The following is a 26287-nucleotide window of genomic DNA, read 5'->3' on the forward strand; positions in this document are numbered from 1 at the left end:
AACGTTGTGGAATGACTTTGTGCCTCTCTGAGACGGAGCGGAGCCGTGGCTCTTCTGTAGGCCGGCGTCAGAGAGGTCAGCAGAAGATATTCTCAGTGCCAGAAACTCTAGTTAGTAAATATATTTAATAAATATAGGCAGTGTACACATTCAATTCATTCAAAAACCTGTTTATTTAGACATCGACTTCCACAACATGTCATTCTAATGTGACTATTCTTCAGTTAATATTTGCAGCAGTTTTTTCACTCATTCATAGCCATTATGCATTTACCACACTGTCATTTCACTGAAAATGAACATCGTAACACCACAAAACTAAGCTATTATTAAAAACATTATTATTTACACATTAGTATGAAACATCAGATCAAATAATTCTCTCTTGGCATCAGTATCAAGTGATCATGCAGTTATATCCAAAATAAATTAGAAAAATTTGTTAAACTATTTTAAAAGACCATTAAAATGGGCAGCATTTATTTACTTAGTAAAGATGTCACATATTTGCCTCATAGTACAGCACTACTCCGACTGTTCCCTCATTTCTCTCCAGCTGAGTTTAGTTTGAATAGAGTGTGTCTCTAGTGTGTGTGTGTGTGTGTGGCTCAGCACTGGCCTGAGCAAGAGAAGACCCAGGCCAGCTTTTATTTTGTTCACACAAAGTAGTCTTTGTCTGTCAGTGCCTCTGCTCTCTCTCTCACACACACACACACACACACACACACACACACACACACACACACACACACACACACACACACACACACACACACACACACACACACACACACGGATTCAGTCCTCCTTCACATTATTGTTGGAATGCCGTGTTTTCAGGCTTTCAGGCTTGAAGCCGCAGGGTTTTCTGGGCAGGAGGATCACGGTCAGAATGCTGATGATATGCACATGAAAGTACATCGATCTGAGGGACACAGAAGAAACATGAACATTAACAACACAAATAACACCACCCAACGACACTTTATAAGATAGTCACATTAAACCCTAAAATAAACATGGCAAAATAAAATGAGACCTAATTTTAGTACTATTAACTTTTTTTTTTTGTATTGTGACAAAGTTTGTGAGGTTTGTGCAAGGTATTCAGAGTTTTGACAACTAGTAATATGTAATAATAATAATAATAATAATAATAATACTACATTTTTATTTATTAGTGTCTTTCACAGCAGTCAAACACACCTTATAGCATTAAAAAGCAACTAGTCACTTATTTAAGCACTATATAACATATAATATAGACATACTGTACAAACAATAGCAAAAGGAAAAACAATAACAGCAACAACAAAAAAACATTCTTTATTAATCTGAAATCCATAAATTACTTTACTTTTTTTTTGGTAATCTGGGATTTGTTTTAATTTGGGATTTAAACCCTGAACGTTATATGTTGTTATTATTGCCTAACTGCTTCATAATGTACTAGATTGAGGTACAACACAGATCTTTCAAAGCAGCTTCACAGGGATAAACAGGAAATTAATGATTCAATGATGCAAAAAATTCATGGAGAAGCCAACGCAAATATAAGAATCGTAAACTTTCACTGTATGAAGCTTTTATAACAGAAGCAGTAAAGCAGCAGTAGTGGACAGCAGTGTGTAAGTGTGTGTTTGTTTCTTTTCTCATGTGATTTTAGTGTAGTCTTCATTGCTTGGAAACATTGTTGTGTTTACTGTCTGAAGTCGCGTTGTTCTCGTGTTCTCTTGGTTTCTGGTATTGCCAGTCTGCTGTAAACCAAGCAGACTTCATTATAACTATTACTAGTCATTCAGGTCTGAACCTCGTGGACACTGAGAGAGAGCCGGATCAGACCCGAGGACACAGAGAGAGAGCCAGATCAGACCCAAGGACACAGAGAAAGCCGGATCAGAGAGAGCCGGATCAGACACGAGGACACAGAGAGAGCCGGATCAGAGAGAGGCGGATCAGACCCGAGGACACTGAGAGAGAGCCGGATCAGACCCGAGGACAATGAGAGAGAGCCAGATCAGACCCAAGGACACAGAGAAAGCCGGATCAGAGAGAGCCGGATCAGACACGAGGACACTGAGAGAGAGCCGGATCAGACCCGAGGACAATGAGAGAGAGCCAGATCAGACCCAAGGACACAGAGAAAGCCGGATCAGAGAGAGCCGGATCAGACACGAGGACACTGAGAGAGAGCCGGATCAGACCCGAGGACACAGAGAGAGAGCCGGATCAGACCCGAGGACACAGAGAGAGCCGGATCAGACCCGAGGACACTGAGAGAGAGCCAAATCAGAAAGAGCCGGATCAGACCCGAGGACACTGAGAGAGAGCCGGATCAGACCCGAGGACACTGAGAGAGAGCCGTATCAGACCCGAGGACACAGAGAGAGCCAGATCAGACCCAAGGACACTGAGAGAGAGCCGGATCAGACCCGAGGACACTGAGAGAGAAACGGATCAGACCCGAGGACAATGAGAGAGAGCCAGATCAGACCCAAGGACACAGAGAAAGCCGGATCAGAGAGAGCCGGATCAGACACGAGGACACTGAGAGAGAGCCGGATCAGAGAGAGCCGGATCAGACCCGAGGACACAGAGAGAGAGCCGGATCAGACCCGAGGACACAGAGAGAGCCGGATCAGACCCGAGGACACTGAGAGAGAGCCAAATCAGAAAGAGCCGGATCAGACCCGAGGACACTGAGAGAGAGCCGGATCAGAGAGAGCTGGATCAGACACGAGGACACAGAGAGAGCCAGATCAGACCCAAGGACACTGAGAGAGAGCCGGATCAGACCCGAGGACACAGAGAAAGCCGGATCAGACCCGAGGACACTGAGAGAGAGCCGGATCAGACCCAAGGACACAGAGAGAGCCGGATCAGACCCAAGGACACTGAGAGAGAGCCGGATCAGACCCAAGGACACTGAGAGAAAGCCGGATCAGAGAGAGCCGGATCAGACCTAAGGACACTGAGAGAGAGCCGGATCAGACCCAAGGACACTGAGAGAAAGCCGGATCAGAGAAAGCCGGATCAGAGAGAGCCGGATCAGACACGAGGACACTGAGAGAGAGCCGGATCAGAGAGAGCCGGATCAGACCCGAGGACACTGAGAGAGAGCCGGATCAGACCCAAGGACACAGAGAGAGCCAGATCAGACCCGAGGACACTGAGAGAGAGCCGGATCAGACCAAAGGACACTGAGAGAGAGCCGGATCAGACCCAAGGACACTGAGAGAAAGCCGGATCAGACCCAAGGACACAGAGAGAGCCGGATCAGACCCAAGGACACAGAGAGAGCCAGATCAGACCCGAGGACACTGAGAGAAAGCCGGATCAGACCCGAGGACACTGAGAGAGAGCCGGATCAGACCCAAGGACACTGAGAGAGAGCCGGATCAGACCCAAGGACACTGAGATAAAGCCGGATCAGAGAAAGCCGGATCAGACCCGAGGACACTGAGAGAGAGCCGGATCAGACCCGAGGACACTGAGAGAAGCCGGATCAGACTCGAGGACACAGAGAAAGCCGGATCAGACCCGAGGACACTGAGAGAGAGCCGGATCAGACCCAAGGACACTGAGAGAAAGCCGGATCAGACCCAAGGACACAGAGAGAGAGCCGGATCAGACACGAGGACACTGAGAGAAAGCCGGATCAGACCCAAGGACACTGAGAGAAAGCCGGATCAGACCCGAGGACACTGAGAGAGAGCCGGATCAGACCCAAGGACACTGAGAGAAAGCCGGATCAGACCCGAGGACACTGAGAGAAAGCCGGATCAGACCCAAGGACACAGAGAGAGAGCCGGATCAGACCCGAGGACAATGAGAGAGAGCCAGATCAGACCCAAGGACACAGAGAAAGCCGGATCAGAGAGAGCCGGATCAGACACGAGGACACTGAGAAAGAGCCGGATCAGAGAGAGCCGGATCAGACCCGAGGACACAGAGAGAGAGCCGGATCAGACCCGAGGACACAGAGAGAGCCGGATCAGACCCGAGGACACTGAGAGAGAGCCGGATCAGACCCAAGGACACTGAGAGAAAGCCGGATCAGAGAGAGCCGGATCAGACCTAAGGACACTGAGAGAGAGCCGGATCAGACCCAAGGACACTGAGAGAAAGCCGGATCAGAGAAAGCCGGATCAGAGAGAGCCGGATCAGACACGAGGACACTGAGAGAGAGCCGGATCAGAGAGAGCCGGATCAGACCCGAGGACACTGAGAGAGAGCCGGATCAGACCCAAGGACACAGAGAGAGCCAGATCAGACCCGAGGACACTGAGAGAGAGCCGGATCAGACCAAAGGACACTGAGAGAGAGCCGGATCAGACCCAAGGACACTGAGAGAAAGCCGGATCAGACCCAAGGACACAGAGAGAGCCGGATCAGACCCAAGGACACAGAGAGAGCCAGATCAGACCCGAGGACACTGAGAGAAAGCCGGATCAGACCCGAGGACACTGAGAGAGAGCCGGATCAGACCCAAGGACACTGAGAGAGAGCCGGATCAGACCCAAGGACACTGAGATAAAGCCGGATCAGAGAAAGCCGGATCAGACCCGAGGACACTGAGAGAGAGCCGGATCAGACCCGAGGACACTGAGAGAGAGCCGGATCAGACTCGAGGACACAGAGAAAGCCGGATCAGACCCGAGGACACTGAGAGAGAGCCGGATCAGACCCAAGGACACTGAGAGAAAGCCGGATCAGACCCAAGGACACAGAGAGAGAGCCGGATCAGACACGAGGACACAGAGAAAGCCGGATCAGACCCGAGGACACTGAGAGAGAGCCGGATCAGACCCAAGGACACTGAGAGAAAGCCGGATCAGACCCAAGGACACAGAGAGAGAGCCGGATCAGACACGAGTACACAGAGAGAGCCGGATCAGAGAGAGCCGGATCAGACCCGAGGACACAGAGAAAGCCGGATCAGACCCGAGGACACTGAGAGAAGCCGGATCAGACCCAAGGACACAGAGAGAGAGCCGGATCAGACCCAAGGACACAGAGAGAGAGCCGGATCAGACCCAAGGACACTGAGAGAAAGCCGGATCAGACCCAAGGACACTGAGAGAAAGCCGGATCAGACCCAAGGACACAGAGAGAGAGCCGGATCAGACACGAGGACACTGAGAGAAAGCCGGATCAGACCCAAGGACACTGAGAGAAAGCCGGATCAGACCCGAGGACACTGAGAGAGAGCCGGATCAGACCCAAGGACACTGAGAGAAAGCCGGATCAGACCCGAGGACACTGAGAGAAAGCCGGATCAGACCCAAGGACACAGAGAGAGAGCCGGATCAGACACGAGGACACAGAGAGAGCCGGATCAGAGAGAGCCGGATCAGACACGAGGACACATACATCTTAATAGCAAACACACACATTCTCCCCTCCTTCTGTGCACTCTCAGAGACAGAAGTCTTTTCCTGCACTCACTCATATCTTCATCACCTCTCTTCACGCTGGTATCTTTCCCGCAGCATTTAGGCTCAGGCTCAGATAACCCACTGCTTAGAAACCCACTCTAAATCCAGGCCTTTCAGAAAACTACATCTCTTCTTCCATTCATTGCCAAGACACTTAAATGAGTTATGCTTAACCAAGTCTCTATATTTATTTCACAGAACAACCTCCTGGACAACAACCAGTCTGGTTTCAGAAGTGGCCACTCAACGGAGACTGCTCTGCTCTCGGTTATTGAAGCTCTGAGACTGACAAGAGCAGCTTTCAAATCTTCAGAACTCATCTTGCTGGATCGGTCTGCTGCTTTTGACACAGTTAACCACCAGATCCTCCTGTGAACCTTCATGATGAAGGGCATATCAAGAACCGCACTCCAATGCTTCAAGATTCACTCCTCAGGTAGGTCCTTCAGGCTGTTGTGGAGGGGTGAGGTCGCAGGGCTCAGTGCTTGGACCACTTCTCTTCTCCATCTACATGTCATCATGTCATGAATCTGTCATTTGTAAACATGGTTTTTCCTATCACTGCTACGCCGATATCACACAACTCTACCTCTCATTCCAGCCAGATGATCCAACGGTTGCTGCTCACGTCGCAGCCTGCCTGACAGACATTTCAATCATTGCTGGCTGAAGGACCGCCACCTTCAACTCAACCATGCAAAGACAGAAATGGCTGTGGTCTCAGCCGACCCAACACTTCGTCACAAGTTTTTCATTCAGTTCGGTTCCTCAACCATATCTTCATCCAGGACAGCCATGAACCTTGGAGTTGTGACTGATGATCAGTTAAACTTCACATTGCTATATCTGCCTGGTCCAGCAGATTTGCCTTACACAACATTAGGAGGATCAGGCCCTTCCTATCGGAGCATTCCACACAAGTCCTTGTCCAAGTTCTTGTTCTATCCAGACTGGACTATTGTAATGCTCTCTTGGCTGGTGCTCCAGCACGAACTGTCAAACCTCTGCAACTGATCCAGACTGCTGCAGCAACAGTGTCTTTTTTAATATAAAATCCCACCTTGCTACACCTACTAGACTAACTGGGACTACTCACAGCGCTTGCATATTGTTGGTTTGATTGCTTCTGTTGTTCTCCTCATTTGTAAGTCGCTTTGGATAAAAGTGTCTGCTTATTGATTAAATGTAAATGCATTTTATGTAAAAGTTAACAAGGAATTTTACCTTGGAGCTTTAAAAGAAAGAGTTCATGACTTGAGAAATAAAATTTTCCTAAAAATTTTTTTTTTTACATATAAGATGTCTTTGTAACATTAAAAAAAAATCCTGAATACATGCAAGGTTCATAGTTTAAAATGTCCTCCTCATTATAAACAAAGCATTCATTTATTTATTTTAAATACTATGCCAACTGATGGAAATGCAGAACACAAAGTGTACAAACATTTCCTCGTGTCGTCTGTAGAATCGTTTATGGGGACTATTGTACAATTTTTCAAATAAATTGTATGCCACAGTCTTATTGTGATACAATTTTTAGATTTACCCAACCCTAAAACTTGCATAAAACAAAAAAATAATTCTATATGTTGGCTAGATAACACCTTCCCTTCTTCATGGTCAGTTCTTGGCCAGAACAAGCTGCAGCGTGGACCAGACTTTATGCCAAATGTGTGACTACACAAATCACATAACTGAGCCTGTACCTGTAATACTGCATGGTGGGCTCGACGGCCAGCAGAAGGAAGGGCATCACGGTGTAGCAGATAGTCATCTGTGTGGCAGCCCAGGTCACAACATCATAGCAAATCTTGAGCTGGCGAGAAGACAAGAAATACTCCCGGAAGTTCCTGCGCACCTGATCACATCAAACCAAGACAAAAGCAGTAGTGAGTGAGTGGCAGGTGTGGCTGAAAATGATGGGCAATAAAGTCATGCATATCAATGTGTGACTCATACTGTGTTTGTGTGTTGTGAGAAGAAATGGAAAAAGACACTTTTTGTTCAAAAAAAAAAAAAATTCCTTGCAGGCAAAATACACTGGTAAGAAGACAACAAAGCAAATCCAATTTTTGTGTAAAATCCTTTTTATTTTGATGATTTATTTGGACAGATTTCAGAAAGGCAACACCTTGTTTTAACATGTCTTAAAAGCATCTAATCAGATTTTGTGGAGAAACTCTCCTCTTATTCTGCCACACCCTACATCAGTTTCATGGGAGAGGCATGTGGGAAAGGGGAAGCTTTTGTTCAGGTGCACCTCTCATAATGAGTGTGTGTTAGGGGAGTGGGCAGCGAGTAAAGCTGTCATTCACTTCTGTCCGAGACATATTCAGGAAAGAAAGTTTTCCAGTATAAATGCAATGCAGTTTCGTGTTTTTTCCTTCCATATGTGGAACTTTTGGCACCCCATGTTCACTGACTACTTGTAATAGCAGGTGGACAATAATGCAGCTTTTCCAGTAACAAGCTGCTGTTAACAAGTAACGATATATCGCAACGAAACACTTCGGAACAGTTTTTCCCCATTGTATAGCAGCTTATGTTCTCTTTGGTCTCTTAACCTCTGCCATGCTAAAGCTATGTTGGTGTGACACTGCCGTAAAGCAATCCGCCCTTTTCCCAGAGTTTCTTACCCACTGACTAAACCTCCATACTCCCAGAACAGATAAAGTTTTGCCTTATAAGTCACTGTACCATTAGAATTATATATATATATATATATATATATATATATATAAGGCTTAAGCTAGTCCTACACAAAAATACATGTTTGAGCTTTTTTGCACTGAAACATCATAAAATATGTCAGTGTCATTATTTTGTCTCAAGATGCACTCCAGTAATGTTTTTATTTTTTTATTTTTCTAGGGTATGTTTATAAAAGCTACTTAAATACCCTAATTGAACTAAGGCCTAATCCTGGCTTTGTCTAAGCCCTGTCTGTGAAACCTGGCCATTGTTGCTTTAACACAAAAACCGCTACCTGTTATATTAGTCAAGTCAAGTCGCCTTTATTTATATAGCGCTTTTTACAATACAGATTGTGTCAAAGCAGCTTTACAGTGATAACAGGAAAATTATGCAACAAAGTTTGTTTTGGCTGTACAGCGGCTCTAGAAGAGAATAGTGTCACTGTCCACCTTAAGAAAGTTCAGTGTTGATTAATTTCTGTTGCAATAAAGTTATTATTTTAGTTAATTTATCTATACAGCAGCTCTGGAGAAGACAGGGATGTCATCATCCAGCTCAGCTCAGTTCACATACAGTGGTGTCAATGCAGGCAGATCAGTAATACTGCTGAATATTAAGTTAATATTAAGTTAATTTAATTATTGAATTAAATATTTGAATATTAAATTAATATAAAACTAATTATTGACTAAGTGAGGTGGAAAAGCAGCAGCTTTAGGTTTCAGACACAGAGAGTGAGATCTGCAGTGTTTCTGCAGCATGTGACAGAGAATGCAGTTCAACCAGACCAACAGCACACGTTAGAGGTGAATGGCATGGTGTGTGTGTGTGTGTGTGTGTGTGTGTGTGTGTGTGTGTGTGTGTGTGTGTGTGTGAGAGAGAGAGAGACTCACAGCGCGAGCTGCTAAGGTGATGGGTATAGCGGTGATGAATGTGAAGTAGTATCCTGGGTACACTCCATGCCAGATGGCCGACAGCACAAATGTGAGTGGCATGCGGTGAAACGGCGCTCGATCATAACATACACTGGAGCACAACAGATGAAAGGATGTGAGAAACGGCAATGAACAGATACATGCTAATATATATGCACATGAGAATTTAAAAATACCTATGTACAGTACATTTTGGTCACACTTTAGTATGAGGAACGATTCTTACTTTTAACTGCTTATTAGCAGCGATGGGAATAATGGCATTATAAATAATAATATTATCAGTAACGATTAATCAAACTAATTACTTTTGCTCCCGTTACAACGCGTTACCGTCACTGACAAAAAAACTAAACAAAAATGCCGCGTTACTATAATTGAGCACTGAAGCGTTTTTCATCCGAGTAGCTCTCTCTCAGACACAGGACCTGCAAAGTCCATATTTGACTAGTTATACAGTAAAATATCTAGCTTCCGCCAGACCGCCTTCAGTATTCAACTTATGAAAGAAAGTGTTCAAGACTCTCGCAGTTCAAAACGCTTGCGCTACACCTTCCCTATTCAGCTTACGACATCAGTTACGCTTTCTTCATCATTTGAATACGGAAGGCGGAAGCTAGATATTTTACTTCATAACTTGTTAAATATGGATATTTCTTTACACAAACGCATCACTTCTCTTCAGAAGGCCTTTATTAACCCCCGGATCCGTGTGGAGTACGTTTATGATGGATGGATGTGGATGAGACACTTTCTTCAGCTCAGACTCGTTGTTTCCCGTTCACTGCCATTATAAAGCTCAGATGCGTCAGGATATTCATTAATATAACTCTGATTGTGTTCATCAGAAAGAAGAGAGTCATATACAGCTAGGATGGCTGGAGGGTGAGTAAAGCTTGGGCTAATTTTCATCTGAAAGTGAACTAATCCTTTATCTGAATCCTTCATTTTCATGTCCATTATTTTGAATCCTTTAATTGAATTCTGCGTGGATGAGTAGAGTATAACTATGAACAACAAATCTCCAGTTCGTGTTGTGCTGAAGTCGGTCACTTCACAGCAGCGTCAGTAGTTGATGTTATGGGTAACTCTGCCCAGGAGGAATTCTCTCTGAAGCCCGTATAAGATCACACCAGTGCCATTCGTTGGCAGATGAACCCTTCGCTCCACATGAAAGCATCAGCCATGCATTGCTCTGACAGTCCACAGGCTTCACAGAGCATCACTCCTGAACAGCTCCTCATCATCGGAGCTACACTCATTCCCGCCGGATACGCTTACAGCGGAGGAATCCTTGCTTGTCTTGACTGGTTTGGGGTCATTATTCGCACTGGTTCAGAACTTTCCAATAACATTTTCTTGATCAGTTGACTAATATATAAATATAACATTTAAAACTCACCTTTTTAGCCAAAAAGCAGTCTGTATATTCCAGTTGTCAATAAATGATTTAAAACTTGTCGCTGTCTGCAGACAGAGAAAATATTAGTTTTATAACTCATGGAATGAGATCCACAGCCCTTCTGTGGCATTAGAAAACGCAGGACTGAATACAAAAGAAGTGAACAAACCTCAATTTCCCAGATGTGAACATTGGAGATGAGGTCCCAGGACACTTCTCCCCTCTCGTTCACACCACTGACTCCAAACCCCGCTGCATTATGGACCGCATCCGCTGCAAATGAAAACAAAACATACATTTACTACACAGCGCTAGTCCTTCTAGATAATGTGTAAGGATCCCCACAGCACAAAGCCACATCGCTCAAGCGTAACCAAAGCATTTTCTGGTCTTCACGTAAACTTATGAAACGACTAAAACAAGAAAGCGGAGCAGTCCGTTTTTAATTCATATTATTACTGAAGTTGCACAGAATTTAAAGCAAATGAGTATCCCAAACATCCATGGGGTAAAGTTATTCCATAAATATCATCCCAGTTCAGTCTGTTCAACAGTTTATGTTCTGGCGGGCTTCGCTTCAGAAAAACCGTTCTGAAGGTGACCAGCTTACTGACCGAGGGCCGAAATCAGCAACAACATGTGTAAGGACACCCACACTAACACATTTCCACGACTTTCCAATTGTTCTGTAGTAGATTTGTAAGCACAAGACCAGTTTTTTCAGATTTAAATGATTATCCTTAAACTTTAAGTCACTCACTCAATCACTCACAAACAACATCTAGCTGAAACAGACCATTGATAACAACATTTCCATGATGTTTTAAAGATGAAGGGCATTTGTTTTGATGGTAAGAGTACTTTATCTGATCCCAGCTTAATATGTTAAACACTCTCTGTTTGAACATCCTAACCAGCCAAACGCAGCAACCGAAGCCATGAGTTCGGATTGAACCAATGACATTCGTTTTGTAATTCTAGTGATGCAAAAATTACAGGCTTCTTCATTTTTTACATGACATTCAAAGCCTGAAATCCATACATTTAAAAATGGTTCTCTGTGACTATAGAAACCCTGTTATCTGCCAGTTAGTTTTAATATTCTGGAACAGAGGTATATTTTCTGCCAACAATGCATGACAAGAAATATCAGTATGTCTTTCATAACACGTTCTCCTTTCAGCCAATCACACGGTCTCAGGTTTCTGTGCCCGTCTGCTTACCGAGGGTCCATGCAAAGTAGAACTTGGGTCTGGCTGCCTGGACGGAAATTAAAGCATAGGCCAATCTGGTAACGAAAGAGGCCTCGCTGACGAAATGCGGGTCCACATTGTATGTTACGGGGAACGCTTTGGTGATGATGAAGAACCAGAGCAGACAGCAGACGCACACAAGAAGCTTGTTAATCACAGTCCTCTGTAGAAGAACAGCAGGAATTCATCTCAGTAGACAAATTAACACTCAAGAAGTTTCCTGAGAAACCTGGTGATGTTGTAGTTTAATAGTTTAATCACCCTAAACCTTCTAAGCATTGATTATTTGATCCAAATAAACATGCCACAAATTAAACAAAGCACACATGTGAATGAATATTACACCTAGCAATGAATATTCTGTCATCATATAGTCAAGTCTTTCTTGCTTCACTGGAAAAGTAAAGGAGTTTAGCAGAATGTAAAGGCTGCTCATTTCCATACAATGAGACCGTCAAGCTTTACATATGACAAAAAAAAGTGTAGTAAAAGTACTACAAAAGTTTTTAGGGATGCACCAATATGATAACTATGATAACCAATCTGTACTGATAACTGATAATTCTTTATATTTGAAAGCCGATAGCTGATATATTGGCCGATAAATCTAAATCAAGTTTCTCCATTAAAAGCCACGTCCCAAGCGCACATTATAATGTTCTCAGGATAATTTAATGTATCTTATATGACAGACTGTATTTTCCTTTTTGAAGTGACTCAAAACCATCATGAAGCACGGTGCACATCTGAAGCGTCTCAGCTGAAGGAAATAATCATTATTAGCTTTAATATATTGGCCAAATTTTCTTATCTGGGTGATAACGAGAACATTAAAAATGAGCATATATCAAGCGACACCAATATGGTGGCCGATATACCGTGCATCCCTAAAAGATTTTGTTTCACAGAAGAAAGGAAATCAAGAGTTTTAAAGGCATGATGGTGTTAATGATGGCAGAATTTCATTGTTGGATGAAGTATTCCTGCCCTGAACACACACAAAAGCCTAATTCATGCTGTTCTTAATGAACTGACTGCTCTTCTTCTGTTTGTGTGTGAATAGCTTTATTTCTACAGCAGTGTGTGGATGAATCTGTCTGTGTCTCACCACAGGCGACGGCTCGGGCACTTTATTCCAGCCGTTCTGCTGCGAGCCGCTGTCTTTAACTCTTTTCAGCCTGTGCTGCACATGCTGGCCCTTTATAAACTCGATGTAGTCTTTATAGATACAGCAGGGGCCCACCAACACACTCAGGAAGTTGATATTGTAGCTCAGGTACTCCAGCAGTGACGGCCTAGAGCTGCAGATGGAGGAAATAGAGAAATATATGACTTATCTAAGCAAGAAAAAAGCTTGTTTTTACACTGACTAATCACTGTTTCAGTCATAAACATGGTCTGCTTCTGTGGGGCGAAGCTGTTATTTCCACAACAAAGAAAGCAGGATGCTCTTTGGTTCACATCTGCATTCATTTCTGTCTTTATTTCCTGTTTTTATTATTTTAAACCATTGCCAAAGCTGATATTGTTTAAATTTTTATTTCAAGTTTAATTTGTTAATAAAGTTCAAATGTACAGTACAGTCCAAAAGTTTGGAACCACTAAGATTTTTAATGTTTTTAAAAGAAGTTTCGTCTGCTCACCAAGGCTACATTTATTTAATTAAAAATACAGTAAAAACAGTAATATTGTGAAATATTATTACAATTTAAAATAACTGTTTTCTATTTGAATATATTTGACAAAGTAATTTATTCCTGTGATCAAAGCTGAATTTTCAGCATCATTACTCCAGTCTTCAGTGTCACATGATCCTTCAGAAATCATTCTGATATGATGATTTGCTGCTCAAGAAACATTTAATGTGTACAATTGTACAAAATATTTGTGTACAATATTTTTTTTCAGGATTATTTGATGAATAGAAAGTTCAAAAGAACAGTGTTTATCCGAAATCTAATCTTTTGTAACATTATAAATGTCTTTACTGCCACTTTTGATTGATTTAATGCATCCTTGCTGAATAAAAGTATTAATTTCTTTAATTTCTTTTCAGAAAAATAAAAATAAAAATTCTTACTGACTTTTGAACGGTAGTGTATAATGCTACAGAAGCTTTGTATTTCAGACAAATGCTGTTCTTCTGAACTTTCTATTCATCAAGGAATCCTGAAAAAAAAAAAGTACACAACTGTTTTTAACATTGAAAATAATCATAAATGTTTCTTGAGCAGCAGATCAGCATATTAGAATGATTTCTGAAGGATCATGTGACACTGAAGACTGGAGTAATGATGCTGAAAATTCAGCTTTGATCACAGGAATAAATTACTTTGTCAAATATATTTAAATGGAAAACAGTTATTTTAAATTGTAATAATATTTCACAATATTACTGTTTTTTACTGTATTTTTAATTAAATAAATGTAGCCTTGGTGAGCAGACAAAACTTCTTTTAAAAACATTAAACATCTTAGTGGTTCCAAACTTTTGGACTGTACTGTAGGTAACTAAAGGTCAAGGGTTACAGCGGCTTGCCAAAGTTTTTTTTTTTTTTTCATTTGCATCATGTCCAAATAGGCTGTAATCGCTGCCAAACAGTCTTCTTTTTCCACTTTAATAAATGATTAAGCTCATCACAAATAGTTGTTTTGTTGTCATTATGGGGTGAGGAGTGACTGATGATTTCTCAAGGCTCTGTCTTTGTGTCCGGGATTTTCTGACAGCTGGCATGAGTGACCACCAAATATCTGCAAGTTTTACAACAGATTTTGCCCTGTAAGATGTTGTGGATTAAAACTCATACTGTACTGCCAGACGCCTCTGATCCTCTTTCAGTTCCTCTGGCTTTCGACTCATACCTGAAAAAAAGGGAAAGACAATAAGTCACATTTTCTGAAATCATCAATCGAATTCTTTTCTAAGATGTCAGTGACACGACAATTTGTAGCGAAAAATTGCATCAATGATTTCTCACCGTCATGCACCTGAAAGGCGAGAGTCGTGACCTTCTGTGTTATCATCATCAAAGGGCTGAAAATAAGAGAAGTCAAACTAAATGAAACTAATGAAGAAAGACCCCACATTTATCATTAAGAGAAACAGTGTCTGAACATGACTAATGTCCTGCTGTTTTCCTTCAGTTAGCGTACACACTCGAGAGCAGTGTCCAGCGCAGGTCAGGCACACGAGCTTTGGAAGAGAAAGACTGATGCTGATTCAGTGACGGATTTACTACACGGGTGAGTGAAAACAAACCATTCAAACAAGTGATTTGTTGGCGAATCGGCTTTTGCTCCACAGGCACGAGACAACTCAACATGAGCACAGTGTTTTCTGTCCCCAGCAATGTTAAAATCAAACCTGCAGTGCAAACGTCAGCCTTGCGTGTGTAACACGTGTTGTTCGTTTGCGGCTGTTTATCTCCAGAGGAAACTGTTACAGCCACATGTGCAGAATTAGACTGCTGTATAATCCGCTGTGTTATAATGAAAAATACACAATATTGCTAAGTCTCTGTGTTGATTTTGTTTGTTTGTTAGATAGCTCAACCTCTAAATGTGTCACTGTTTGTCAGCTGACCTCAGTTCAGTTCTGTGTGATTTAGTCAGAGGAACGGCTAATGCAGAGCTCCAGTAACTTTTTTAGCGATACTTCAATAAAACAAACACACAAAAGAGTGACGTAAACATCAGTTTAATAAATCTCATCAGAAGTGGAGCGGAGAGAAACAGATGCTGCTGGGTCTTTTATGTTCATATGCTGCCATTTTTTTTTTTACATTTTATTTTGTCATTAAATTTTCGTTGAACGTCAGCCTCCTCCTTATCCACACAAGGCACTTTGTTACGATTACATTTAAAGGCAGAAAGAGACGTGACGGAGGCATTGACAGCACTGCTGCGTGTTATCTCTGCTCTTGTTTATTCAAGGGTGTGTACAAAAACCTCAGCGAAGGAAAACTGACTAAACTGGTAGATAAGAAGCTAAGTCAAGCCTCGGGGAGTGGCCACATCACAGAAATCAGAGCATTTGAGCGTATGAGCGCCCATGTTAACATGTGAGAACATTCACACAGAAGAAAAGCTGTAAACGTCCATCTTTCCTTCGCTACTCACACTGAATTAAAGTGCATGATCAAAAAACATCCTTGAAATGCCCTCACCCTGAGAAATCTGTGGACAGGACGCCATAGTCGAATATGAAGACTCTGCTCACTTGGCACAGCGTGAGGTATCCGAGCGAAGCGATCAGAGTATATCTGTAATGAGAACACACATGAATTCAGTTCTGCAAAACTCTTCTGAACTGATCCACTTCTACAGACTGATAAAAGATCAGTTAATTTCCACCGTTAGTGATTCATCATTCATTAATGTCATAATTATAAGGATGTCTCGAGCCGATCTCATTTAGTAAATTCAGAAAAAAATGCTAATTTTGCAGTGTTATTTTTATACCTATAAATGTGATTAGTGAAGTAATTGTTATATTGGAATTACTCTGTAGTGACAGATGCCCCTATTTTACATTTGAGCTCCTGAGAAACTCTCTGTACGTCCCTGCAGACATTTAATAACTTTAATGTACTTGAAGTTGCAACAAGAACTAGGAAAATACAAGTATCGGATCGGGATGCGGTACCAGCAGATACTCAATATTCAAGCACTCGGATCGGACTGGCGGCTCAAAACACTCGATGGGGTCATCCCTAGACATAATGCTGGAATTATGATCGGAAACACTTAAAGCATAACTCTGAACCGCACAGGTCATTCACAGATGGAAGGCTTCAGGGCTTTCACCTTCTTTATCCTAGTTTACAAGACAAGTATTTTGTGAGATCCAAACAAACAATCAGCAAAAAACAAAAGCACACTACTCTGAATTATGTTGGACAAGCATTGGGGAAGACCCAACAATATACATTAAATATATGCTGCTGCTAAAGTCAGAAAGAGAAAATATACATATTATACATACACATTATATATGCTATAGGGGTAATGCCATCTTAAGGAAGAATCACTTATAAAATATAATATTTAAAATGCTTAATTTATTCTAAAGAAAGTAAATTAAAATAATTATTTTCAGTATGTGGTTTCATTATTCGTCCAGGATTGTGGTTTCTCCCCCAATAAAAACACGTCTGGGCAGAAAACGGAGACGCTGCTCACCTGTGAAGATTGTGGACACTGGCTGTGATCATAATGCCATAACAAGACAAGACCAGGATGAAGACATGCACAGCATACCTGTCACAGCGAGAACATGCCGTCTGATCAGAGAACAAACATTTCAGATCAAAAATAGACAGAAAGACAAATGGATGAAGCGGTCGGTCTGAAGTCTGACCCGAGTTTGGTGTTTGTAGCTTTAAATCTTTGTCTTTTTCTAGGTGATTGATCTAGTGTAAATGGGAAAATTAAGACAGATGGCTGGATGTACAAACATACTGATCTGAATGATCCATGGTATATGCGAAAGTACTCTTGTATTACCATCTCATGTCTACGGTGACCAGGAGGGGACATGTTCGGTTCACTTAGTTTTGTCATGACCACAAGATATTAATTCATGGGAACGTCATATTAACCTGTGGGAATGGGATAATAGTCGAACCACGGTAGTCATGTTGACTACTATCATTGTTTTTACTACTCTCATTTCATCAAAAATATCTTAATTTGGTGGAACGACGTGAGGGTGAGTAATTAATGACAGAAATTTCATTTTTGGGTGAACTAACCCTTTAAGAAATGCACAATGTTGCCTAAAGACAGCATTCAAATTTACAGTATTTACAAAACAGGATGGTGCTGTAAGTAAGATATTATACACTGCCTGGCCCAAAAAAAGTCACTGTTTGGATTTTAATATTCAAATACTTAAGAATCTATGAATAGATCATTATTACATTGATTATAATGTTTCTAGCATGTTATATGTTTGACAACGGTTCTTTTAACCCTTAAAGACGGAGTGTGTTTCATTTCTTAAACAACCATGTAGGAAGACACTTCATGACCATATTCCAGGATGACAATGCCAATATTCATCAGCGTTAAAATTGTTAAAGTTGTGTTAAATTGTGCACTACTCCATAGATACTCTAGATTAACATGAGATTGGCAGAAACTGGACTCAGAGGTGCCAATTCACATGTGAAAATGATTCTTCATGCTCCCTCACAACCATTATTTCGAAGTTTGAGCCTGATGAATATTGGCATTGCCATTCTGGAATATGGCCATGATACATCTTAAAACATGGATGTTTAAGAAATGAAAAGCTACACACTCCATATTTTAGGGTTAAAAGAACTGTTGCCAAACACATATAACATGCTAGAAAAATAATAATCACTGTAATAATGATCCAGTCATAGACTCTTAAGTATTTAAAATCCAAACTACTATATTAGTAGTAGATTATACTAAATACCAAACCACTACTATTATCAGCTTCCCACAAATGAATATGTTGTGAACCGAACATGTCCCCTCCCGGTCACCGTACATATCTTAAGCACGTCACAGTCATTTTTAGGGTGTTTGTGCAAACAAAGTTAACTGTGAAAATGCAACGCATTGATTAACATTTCATAAAATGATACATTTTCCAACAGAAAAGGCACTTACCAGCCAAAGCAAAACATGACGATTGAAGCTCCAAAGACGACAGCGACGGCATGCCGAACCTCAGCGGTGACGCGCTGCGGACCGAGAAAGAGGCGAAACCAGAATGCAAGCGCTAGTCCAAAAACCTGGCAGGCGATGAAATTCACCTGAGGAATGAGAAACAAAATACATCATATGCACTAAAACACAGTCTCCCGGTTTCACAGACGAGGCTTAAGCTAGTCCCAGACTAAAATGCAGGTTTGAGGTTTTTTAACTGAGAGAAACTTGCACTGACAGATCTTAAAATATGTCAGTCATTGTTTTTCTAAGACACATTTCTCTAAGACAGCATTGTGATTTGGGTGTGTAGATTATGACAATCTGTTTGTTTATGCTGGAGAGTTTTATATTAATGGTACAAACAATCATGACATTTTTGGAGAAACACAAGGCAGATGCTACTGTAGGAAGAGAAGCATCAGAGGCAAGCCCCAGTCCTAACTAAGTGTTCATATCTCGTTTACAGCTTTAAATATATAGAATAGTTTCAAAAGCGTTTAAAACGGTATGTGGCAATGCCTTGTCTGATTTACATGTAGCTGAAGCTGACACTTGATGCTGTTTAATATACAGTATATGTTTACATACTTGAATTTGGGCAATTTTGCAATAATTATTAAATGTTTTCCTTATTGTTGTGTTTTGTTTTTTATGGAAGGTGCAAATCTTTGTTATGGTGTAGGGAGGGTGGAGCCATGGGGTTCCTTCCTTTGTTCATTCGTTTAAGGTCACCTGGCAAGACTGGACTTCACGAGAACGCAAGTTCCCTTTCGATACTTCACTCGTACTGCGTATGGGGAAAGGTCTCCCTTTTTCCCCGCTACTGAAGCCTTTTTCAATAACGCAGTGTAACTGCACCGTCATTGGTTCACTCATAGACAAGTTGTTGAACCAATGACGGCGCGGCATAGCTGCGCGGCCTATGGCGACAAAGCGCGCGAATATTCCCGCCGAAATGGGCGGGGTTAAGGGCTATATAAGCAGGCGTTTCGCCATAGGATTTCAGTGTTTTCTCCTTCAGCGACGACCTCATCATCTCCTCGCTGATCTCCGCCTGAAGCCGAGAAGCTCGCCGCCTTCCTGACTGCTCTCGCCGCCGTCTGAAGAGGCTCCCGCAGCGGACTCGCCTGGACTCGCCGGACTGAGGACAGCGCCGGCGCCCTCTCCGACTGCAGCGTCAGCGCCGTCGCCGAGTCACCGCCTCCCGCTTCCCTCTCCCGGCCGCTTCCTGTGTGTCCCCTGCCGCCATCCGGCGCGCCGTCTTGAGAGCTTCACCGCGGCTTAACGCCGCTCTAAAAGAGCGTATTTCAGCGGTTTTCACCGCTTCTAGAGCTTCCGCGGCCCTCGCCGTTCTAAAAGAGCCACCCAAGTGCCGTTTTCACGGTAACGGCGTCTTCTCAGATGCCCCGCCACTCGTGTGGCACGTGCAGGGCCCCCCTGCACGACGGTGATGGTCACAGCGAGTGCGTCGCTTGCCTGGGCAAGCCCCATGCAGACGGCGCGCTCGCTGGGGACTCATGCCCGCACTGCGAGTGCATGAGTCTCAGTTCCCTGCGCTCGCGGGTCGCCTTCTTCACAGAGGGTGATCTCGCCGCTCGCGCCCTCCCGTCTCCTTCCTCCCGCGAGCCGGCTAGGAAGAGACGGCTAGGAAGAGACAGCGGGGCAGAGCGACCCAGCGCCAGGAGATAGGCGAGCTCACGCCGGCCCAGCTCCCGCGTGCCTCGCCCTCTCCTCCGAGGGAACCCTCTCCCGTCCTGTTCTCTCGGCCTGAGCAGCGTCCCTCTGCGGAAGCGAGTGACCTCGTCTCATTCGGTGGAACAGACGACGAGCAGGACGACTCCATGTCTCTTGCGGCTTCCATATTCCAAGTCTTCCAGGCCAAACTCCTCCGCTCTCTGGACGAGTCTGGGATTGACGCGCTGGCTTTCAAGGACCTTCGCAGCGCTACTGACCTTGCCCTGCGAGCCACGAAGGCTACGGCTCAGGCCATCGGCCGTTCCATGGCCAGCCTGGTAGTGTTGGAGCGCCACCTGTGGCTTAAATTGACGGAGATCAAGGACAATGACAAGACGGCCTTCTTAGACGCCCCGGTCTCTCCCTCTGGTCTCTTTGGCCCTGCAGTGGATGGCTTCACTGAGCGCTTCACAGCGGCACAGAAATCGTCTCAGGCCATGAGACATTTCCTGCCCAAGCGCTCCAGCTCTGCTTCCAGCCGCCCCAGGACTGCGTCGGCTCAGCAGCACAAGCCCGCTCCACCTGCAGCACCGCAGTCAGCGCCACCTAAGGAGCAACGCCAGCGCTCGCGCTCTGCCAAGCGCCATCCCTTCCCGAGACGCCAGGGACCCCGGCCCAAGATTGTGCTGGACCCGGTGCCTCCGAAGTCATCCTGATCTGCCAGGAAGGAAGAGGATGGGGAATCGTCCCGTCGCGACCGGACCACCCCAAAAGCTCCCACGAACATTTTCCCCTCTCTTCTTTTGAACCATTCCCTCATGAGATGGAAGTTCAAAATGCTGACACTGAAACAGATCCTCGCGCACATCTGCCCCGAGGACTGGTTCTGCTCGCTGGACCTGAAGGATGCGTATTTTCACATCCAGATAGCCCCTCGTCACAGACGATTCTTGAGATTCGCATACGAGGGAGTGGCATACCAATATACGGTGGTCCTGCCCTTCGGGCTGTCTCTGGCTCCTCGCACTTTCACCAAGTGCATGGACGCGGCACTTTCCCCTCTCAGACAGGCGGGAATCCGAGTCCTGAATTATCTCGACGACTGGCTCATTCTAGCCCGTTCGCAAGTCGAGCTGGAACACCACAGATCCGTGCTCCTCAGCCATTTACAATGCCTGGGTCTCAGGGTCAACGCAACCAAGAGCTTGCTGTGCCCCACTCAACGAATATCGTTTCTGGGAGCAGTTTTCGACTCAGTCCATATGACGGCAGTAGTCTCGCCAGAGCGCGCTCTGACGATTCAGCAGCTCACAGCCTCAGTCAAGAACAGAGCCTGCCTCCCTCTGAAGTTTTTTCAGAGGCTGCTAGGGCTAATGGCTTCCGCCTCTCCGGTACTACAGCTCGGCCTTCTTCGGATGCGGCCTCTTCAGTACTGGTTGAAGTTCCGGGTTCCTCCCATCGCTTGGCGGCACGGCCGCATTCGCCTCAAGGTCAATCAGGCCTGTCTTCTAGCCCTGAAACCTTGGACGAACCCTGTATGGTTCAAGCGCGGAGTGCCCTTACAGGCGGTCTCACGAAGGACGGTGCTAGCAACAGACGCCTCCAACTCGGGTTGGGGCGCTGTGTGCGACGGCAGACCGGCCTTCGGCTCATGGAGCCAAGAGGAAAGCCTTCTGCACATCAACTGTCTAGAGATGCTAGCAGTGATGAAGGCCCTTCAGTTCTTTCAGGCTCATTTGACAGGGCGTCACGTTCTAGTCCAATCGGACAGTATGACAGTGGTGTCATATTTAAACCACCAGGGCGGTCTCTCGTCCAGCCGCTTATGCGCTCTGGCGATACGTCTACTGGAATGGGCTCTTCCGAGGCTTCAGTCGCTCAGAGCGACTCATGTTCCTGGCAGGAACAATCTGGGTGCAGATATGCTGTCACGGAGCAACGTCCCCTCCGACGAGTGGACGCTCCATCCCCAGGTTGTCCTCAGGATTTGGGAGCTCTTCGGGAAGGCAAAGATAGACCTCTTCGCCTCAGAAGACAACTCTCATTGCCCAACATTTTTCTCGAAGGAGGTCGACGCTCTGGCCCATTCATGGCCCAGCACGCTCCTTTACGCTTTTCCTCCGATCGCCCTGATCCCTCAGGTCATCAGGCGCATCAGAGAAGACCAACACAGAGTCCTTCTAGTGGCCCCGCTCTGGAGGAACCAGATTTGGTCCTCGGAGCTGTTCAAGCTCTCTCTGAGAGCCCCGTGGCCGATCCCCCTGAGACGGGACCTCCTCTCTCAGGCGAACAGGGCAGTCTGGCACCCACAGCCGGAGCTCTGGGCTCTGCACCTCTGGTCCCTCGATGGGAGCCTACTAACCTCCCCAGGGACGTCCTAAATACCATTTCTCAGGCTAGAGCGCCGTCCACGAGACGCCTCTACGACCAGAAATGGTCGGTCTTTGCTGACTGGTGTTCGTCACGCAACATAGACCCAATGGAGAGTGACGTATCTTCTATACTGTCTTTCCTCCAAGAACGCTTGGAAATGGGGTGCACCCCTTCCACGCTCAAGGTTTACGTAGCAGCCATTGCAGCGTTCCATGCTCCTATTGCTGGCCAATCAGTGGGACGAAACGGACTTGTCATCCGTTTCCTGAGGGGCGCTAGGCGATTGAATCCTCCTCGCCCCCTCACCGTTCCCTCCTGGGACCTGTCTTTGGTCCTCAGGGCCTTAAAAGGAGCCCCATTTGAACCAATGGGCTCAGTCGACCTCAGGCCATTGACGCTAAAAACCGCCTTGCTGTTAGCACTGGCCTCGGTTAAGCGTGTTGGCGATTTGCAGGCCCTCTCTGTGAGCCCTGCATGCCTCGAATTCAGGCCTGGAGACTCTAAGGTCGTTCTGAAACCCAGGCATGGCTACGTCCCTAAAGTGCTCTCAACGCCGTTTAGAGCTCAGGTCATCTCGCTCTCTGCTCTGCCCCCTTCGACGGAAGAGCAAGGGCTGGAGTTACTCTGCCCCGTCAGGGCATTGAGGACCTACATAGAGCGATCGCAGTCTTTCAGACAGTCAGATCAGCTCTTTGTCTGTTTTGGAGGCCGCACCAAAGGATCTCCGGTCTCAAAACAGCGCATTTCTCGTTGGATAGTGGACGCTATTACGCTGTGCTACTCCTCACTGGCAGCCAAATGCCCCATAGGAGTCAGAGCCCACTCCACTAGAGGGATGGCCTCCTCATGGGCTTGGTCCAACGGAGTTTCCATCCAAGACATCTGTGTGGCGGCCGGCTGGTCTTCGCCGTCCACCTTTGTCAGGTTTTACAATCTCGATGTCCCGACCATACAGGCTCGAGTCCTTTCAGTGTGATTAGCGGCCTCAGATGAGCTCCGCCTCACGCTATCATGGAAATAAATTTCCTCTAAGTGTAACGCAAGGGTTCGGTAAGGGCTTGCCCTCTCGCTTGTCTTTTTGGCCCCCTCTCAGGTGTCCAAACTTCAAGCTATATCGTTCCCAGCCGTGGCACGGCGTGGTTGAATTCGTTCCCCATACGCAGTACGAGTGAAGTATCGAAAGGGAACGTACTCGGTTACTAACGTAACCTCGGTTCCCTGAGATACGGAACGAGTACTGCGATACTTGCCGTGCCACGAGGCTGCGGCTCAGGGTCGTCGCTTCAATCGAATGACACTGAAATCCTATGGCGAAACGCCTGCTTATATAGCCCTTAACCCCGCCCATTTCAGCGGGAATATTCGCGCGCTTTGTCGCCATAGGCCGCGCAGCTATGCCGCGCCGTCATTGGTTCAACAACTTGTCTATGAGTGAACCAATGACGGTGCAGTTACACTGCGTTATTGAAAAAGGCTTCAGCAGCGGGGAAAAAGGGAGACCTTTCCCCATACGCAGTACTCGTTCCGTATCTCAGGGAACCGAGGTTACGATAGTAACCGAGTACGTTCGTTCTCTGCGTTCTTGGAATTGAGAAACAGCCTTTATGACTTATGAGTCTCACTTGTAGACTTTCTGCTCAAGAGCGCCCTCCAGCTATGAGGATGAATGACAGCGTCACTACATGAGCACATGATCTCCTTCTGCAGAGTCTCTTCAGCAGCATTTCACCATTTGCTTTGATAAAACCATCATCATATCATACGCTGCGTTTATGCAATTACCATAATTTAGAGACGACAACATGTGACGTCCTTCTCTGATCTCAAATTACGCGTTTCTATGGCAACACTATCAACACCAAAATTAATCTGCAGTGATCAGGTGGTACAAGCAAGAGCTCTCAGAAAATTCGCGGTTTACAAGTTTAATTATGAGTTATACGAGGACACGAACACTTTTTACAAGTGGGAATCTTGTAATGACGACATGGGGTGAACACCTACACAGAATCTCTCACAGGTCTTCACAACAAGCCGTCAAAATAAAAGTTCAGACTAACTACAGTAAAAATGTTTTACTAATGCACAGTAGAATTTACTTACTAAAGTAATAATCAAAATAATAATTATAAAACAATTTTAAGGAAAAACAAGTTTGGACATTTTAATTTAAACCGTAAACTTGCAAAAAAAAAGAGAAGGAATTATTACATTTTAATTTGATGACAATTTAAAAGGTTTAACTACATTGCTAGTTTTATAAATTGATTTGATTACCACTATTTTTGAAAGTAAATTTGTATGTGTCATTACAAAGTTTTATATTCTATGAACTCCTGACGGTAAAATAAACCGATATAAATCATATTTAAAGGTCCAGTCATAAAAAAGAACAAAAATACTGCGATACACTGTGAAACTGCCAGAATCGTATAAAATACCATGACACAGATGTTCGGCCGTACCGCCCAACACTAGACGGCAGCATAACAAGAAATTAACACTTTTGCAAGACACAATAAACGATCGTTTGGGCCAGCTGTCATACACATGCCTGACGTCAACAGAGATGGGTTATTATTCTTAAAAAAGTCTTCATTTGTGTTCATCTGAAGAAAGAAAGTCATATACATCTGGAATGGCCTGAGGGTGAGTAAATGATGAGAGAACATCCATTTTTGGGTGGAGTATCCCTTTAAATACTGGATACCTCTGTCTCTGGTTACCCAATGCAAAAATACTGCCTGAACCAGCCTAACCAACACGAACCAGTACTCCTGAACCACCCAGAGCTTTGATTAACTGCTGTTTCTCCTTGTTTGTGTTTTTATTAGGTGTCCAAGCACTGAAAGCACTAGCTCTCTATTGTGTTTGTTTGTGATTTTCTTCTTTCTCTCATATTATTATCATTCTTTTATTTCAGTTTGTATTCATTCATTCATTTATTCCCAAATCGAGAAATCTGGCAGATTGTTTGATAGTGTCTAGATTAATTTCCATATAATTAAACAAAGTTTAACCTCAGTTTGAAAAGAAATCTGTATTCTCCAAAATATTTAAAGATCATTAAAGATGCATTTCTGCCCAATTAAATATTAGTTGTCTCTTTTAACATCGTCTATAAAGAGACACTCATATTTGATATCTGATATATTTTAATGTTATTGTTGTAAGGCACATTGATCAACAGTCTGTTGTTTTAATGGTGCTAAATAAGTGAATAAATCAAACTGAACTGAAATGTCAAGTCAGCTGAATGCTGTACAGAAGTTGTAGTTATACTGTACATTGTTTCAAAGCAGCTTTCCAGAAAGATATTGCATTATGATGTGAAATTCAAGAAGTCATCATCAGTTCTATTGAAAGCTTCATAATAATGATGTTTGTGATTCTGGCAGTGAGCAGCACAAAGGCGACTGTTGCTAAAGAAACGCTCCAGAAGGTGAAACTAGTGCTGGAGCAACAGAAACTTGTGAAACCAGTTCTCAGAGTGAATATCGTGTCTGAGTTACTGCTGCAATGTGACAAAAGTTTGATCTACTTGTTACTGGTCTGGCAAAGAACACTTTATTTACATCGTAAGCCAAGAGCAAATCAAGATCAAACTCTGTTGTAAAGTTTGACCGGCTTACCTGATCCAGAGGAACGCCAACCTGATCGCTGACGGGACCTAACCAGGTGCATCCAGTGGTTTTAAACGCGACGTCTGTCTTCTCCTGTTCGTCCATCCTGCATGGTGTAGATCCCTGTATCACCTCACTGTTATCGGCGTCGCGTCGCCACACATCACGGGTGAAAGTGTTTCATGAATCAGAAGTTCAGCATGCTGGA

At 44.3% G+C, this 26287-nt stretch overlaps 1 protein-coding gene across 1 annotated transcript; it reads right to left on the minus strand.

The window, feature by feature from the left end:
- Positions 1–798: 798 nt before the first annotated feature.
- mboat1 (membrane bound O-acyltransferase domain containing 1) lies at positions 799–26287 on the minus strand. The gene is made up of 13 exons (XM_067391430.1): positions 26089–26287; positions 18368–18513; positions 16904–16981; positions 15889–15984; positions 14701–14756; positions 14530–14584; positions 12831–13023; positions 11693–11885; positions 10639–10742; positions 10470–10534; positions 9026–9158; positions 7145–7296; positions 799–925 (listed from the first exon to the last, which is right to left on the minus strand). The coding sequence occupies exons 1-13, from the start codon at positions 26182–26184 to the stop codon at positions 799–801; spliced, it is 1494 nt and encodes a 497-aa protein (XP_067247531.1). The 5' UTR covers positions 26185–26287.

Source organism: Chanodichthys erythropterus, chromosome 2 (assembly GCF_024489055.1).
Source record: "Chanodichthys erythropterus isolate Z2021 chromosome 2, ASM2448905v1, whole genome shotgun sequence".
Taxonomy (NCBI): Eukaryota; Metazoa; Chordata; class Actinopteri; order Cypriniformes; family Xenocyprididae; genus Chanodichthys; species Chanodichthys erythropterus.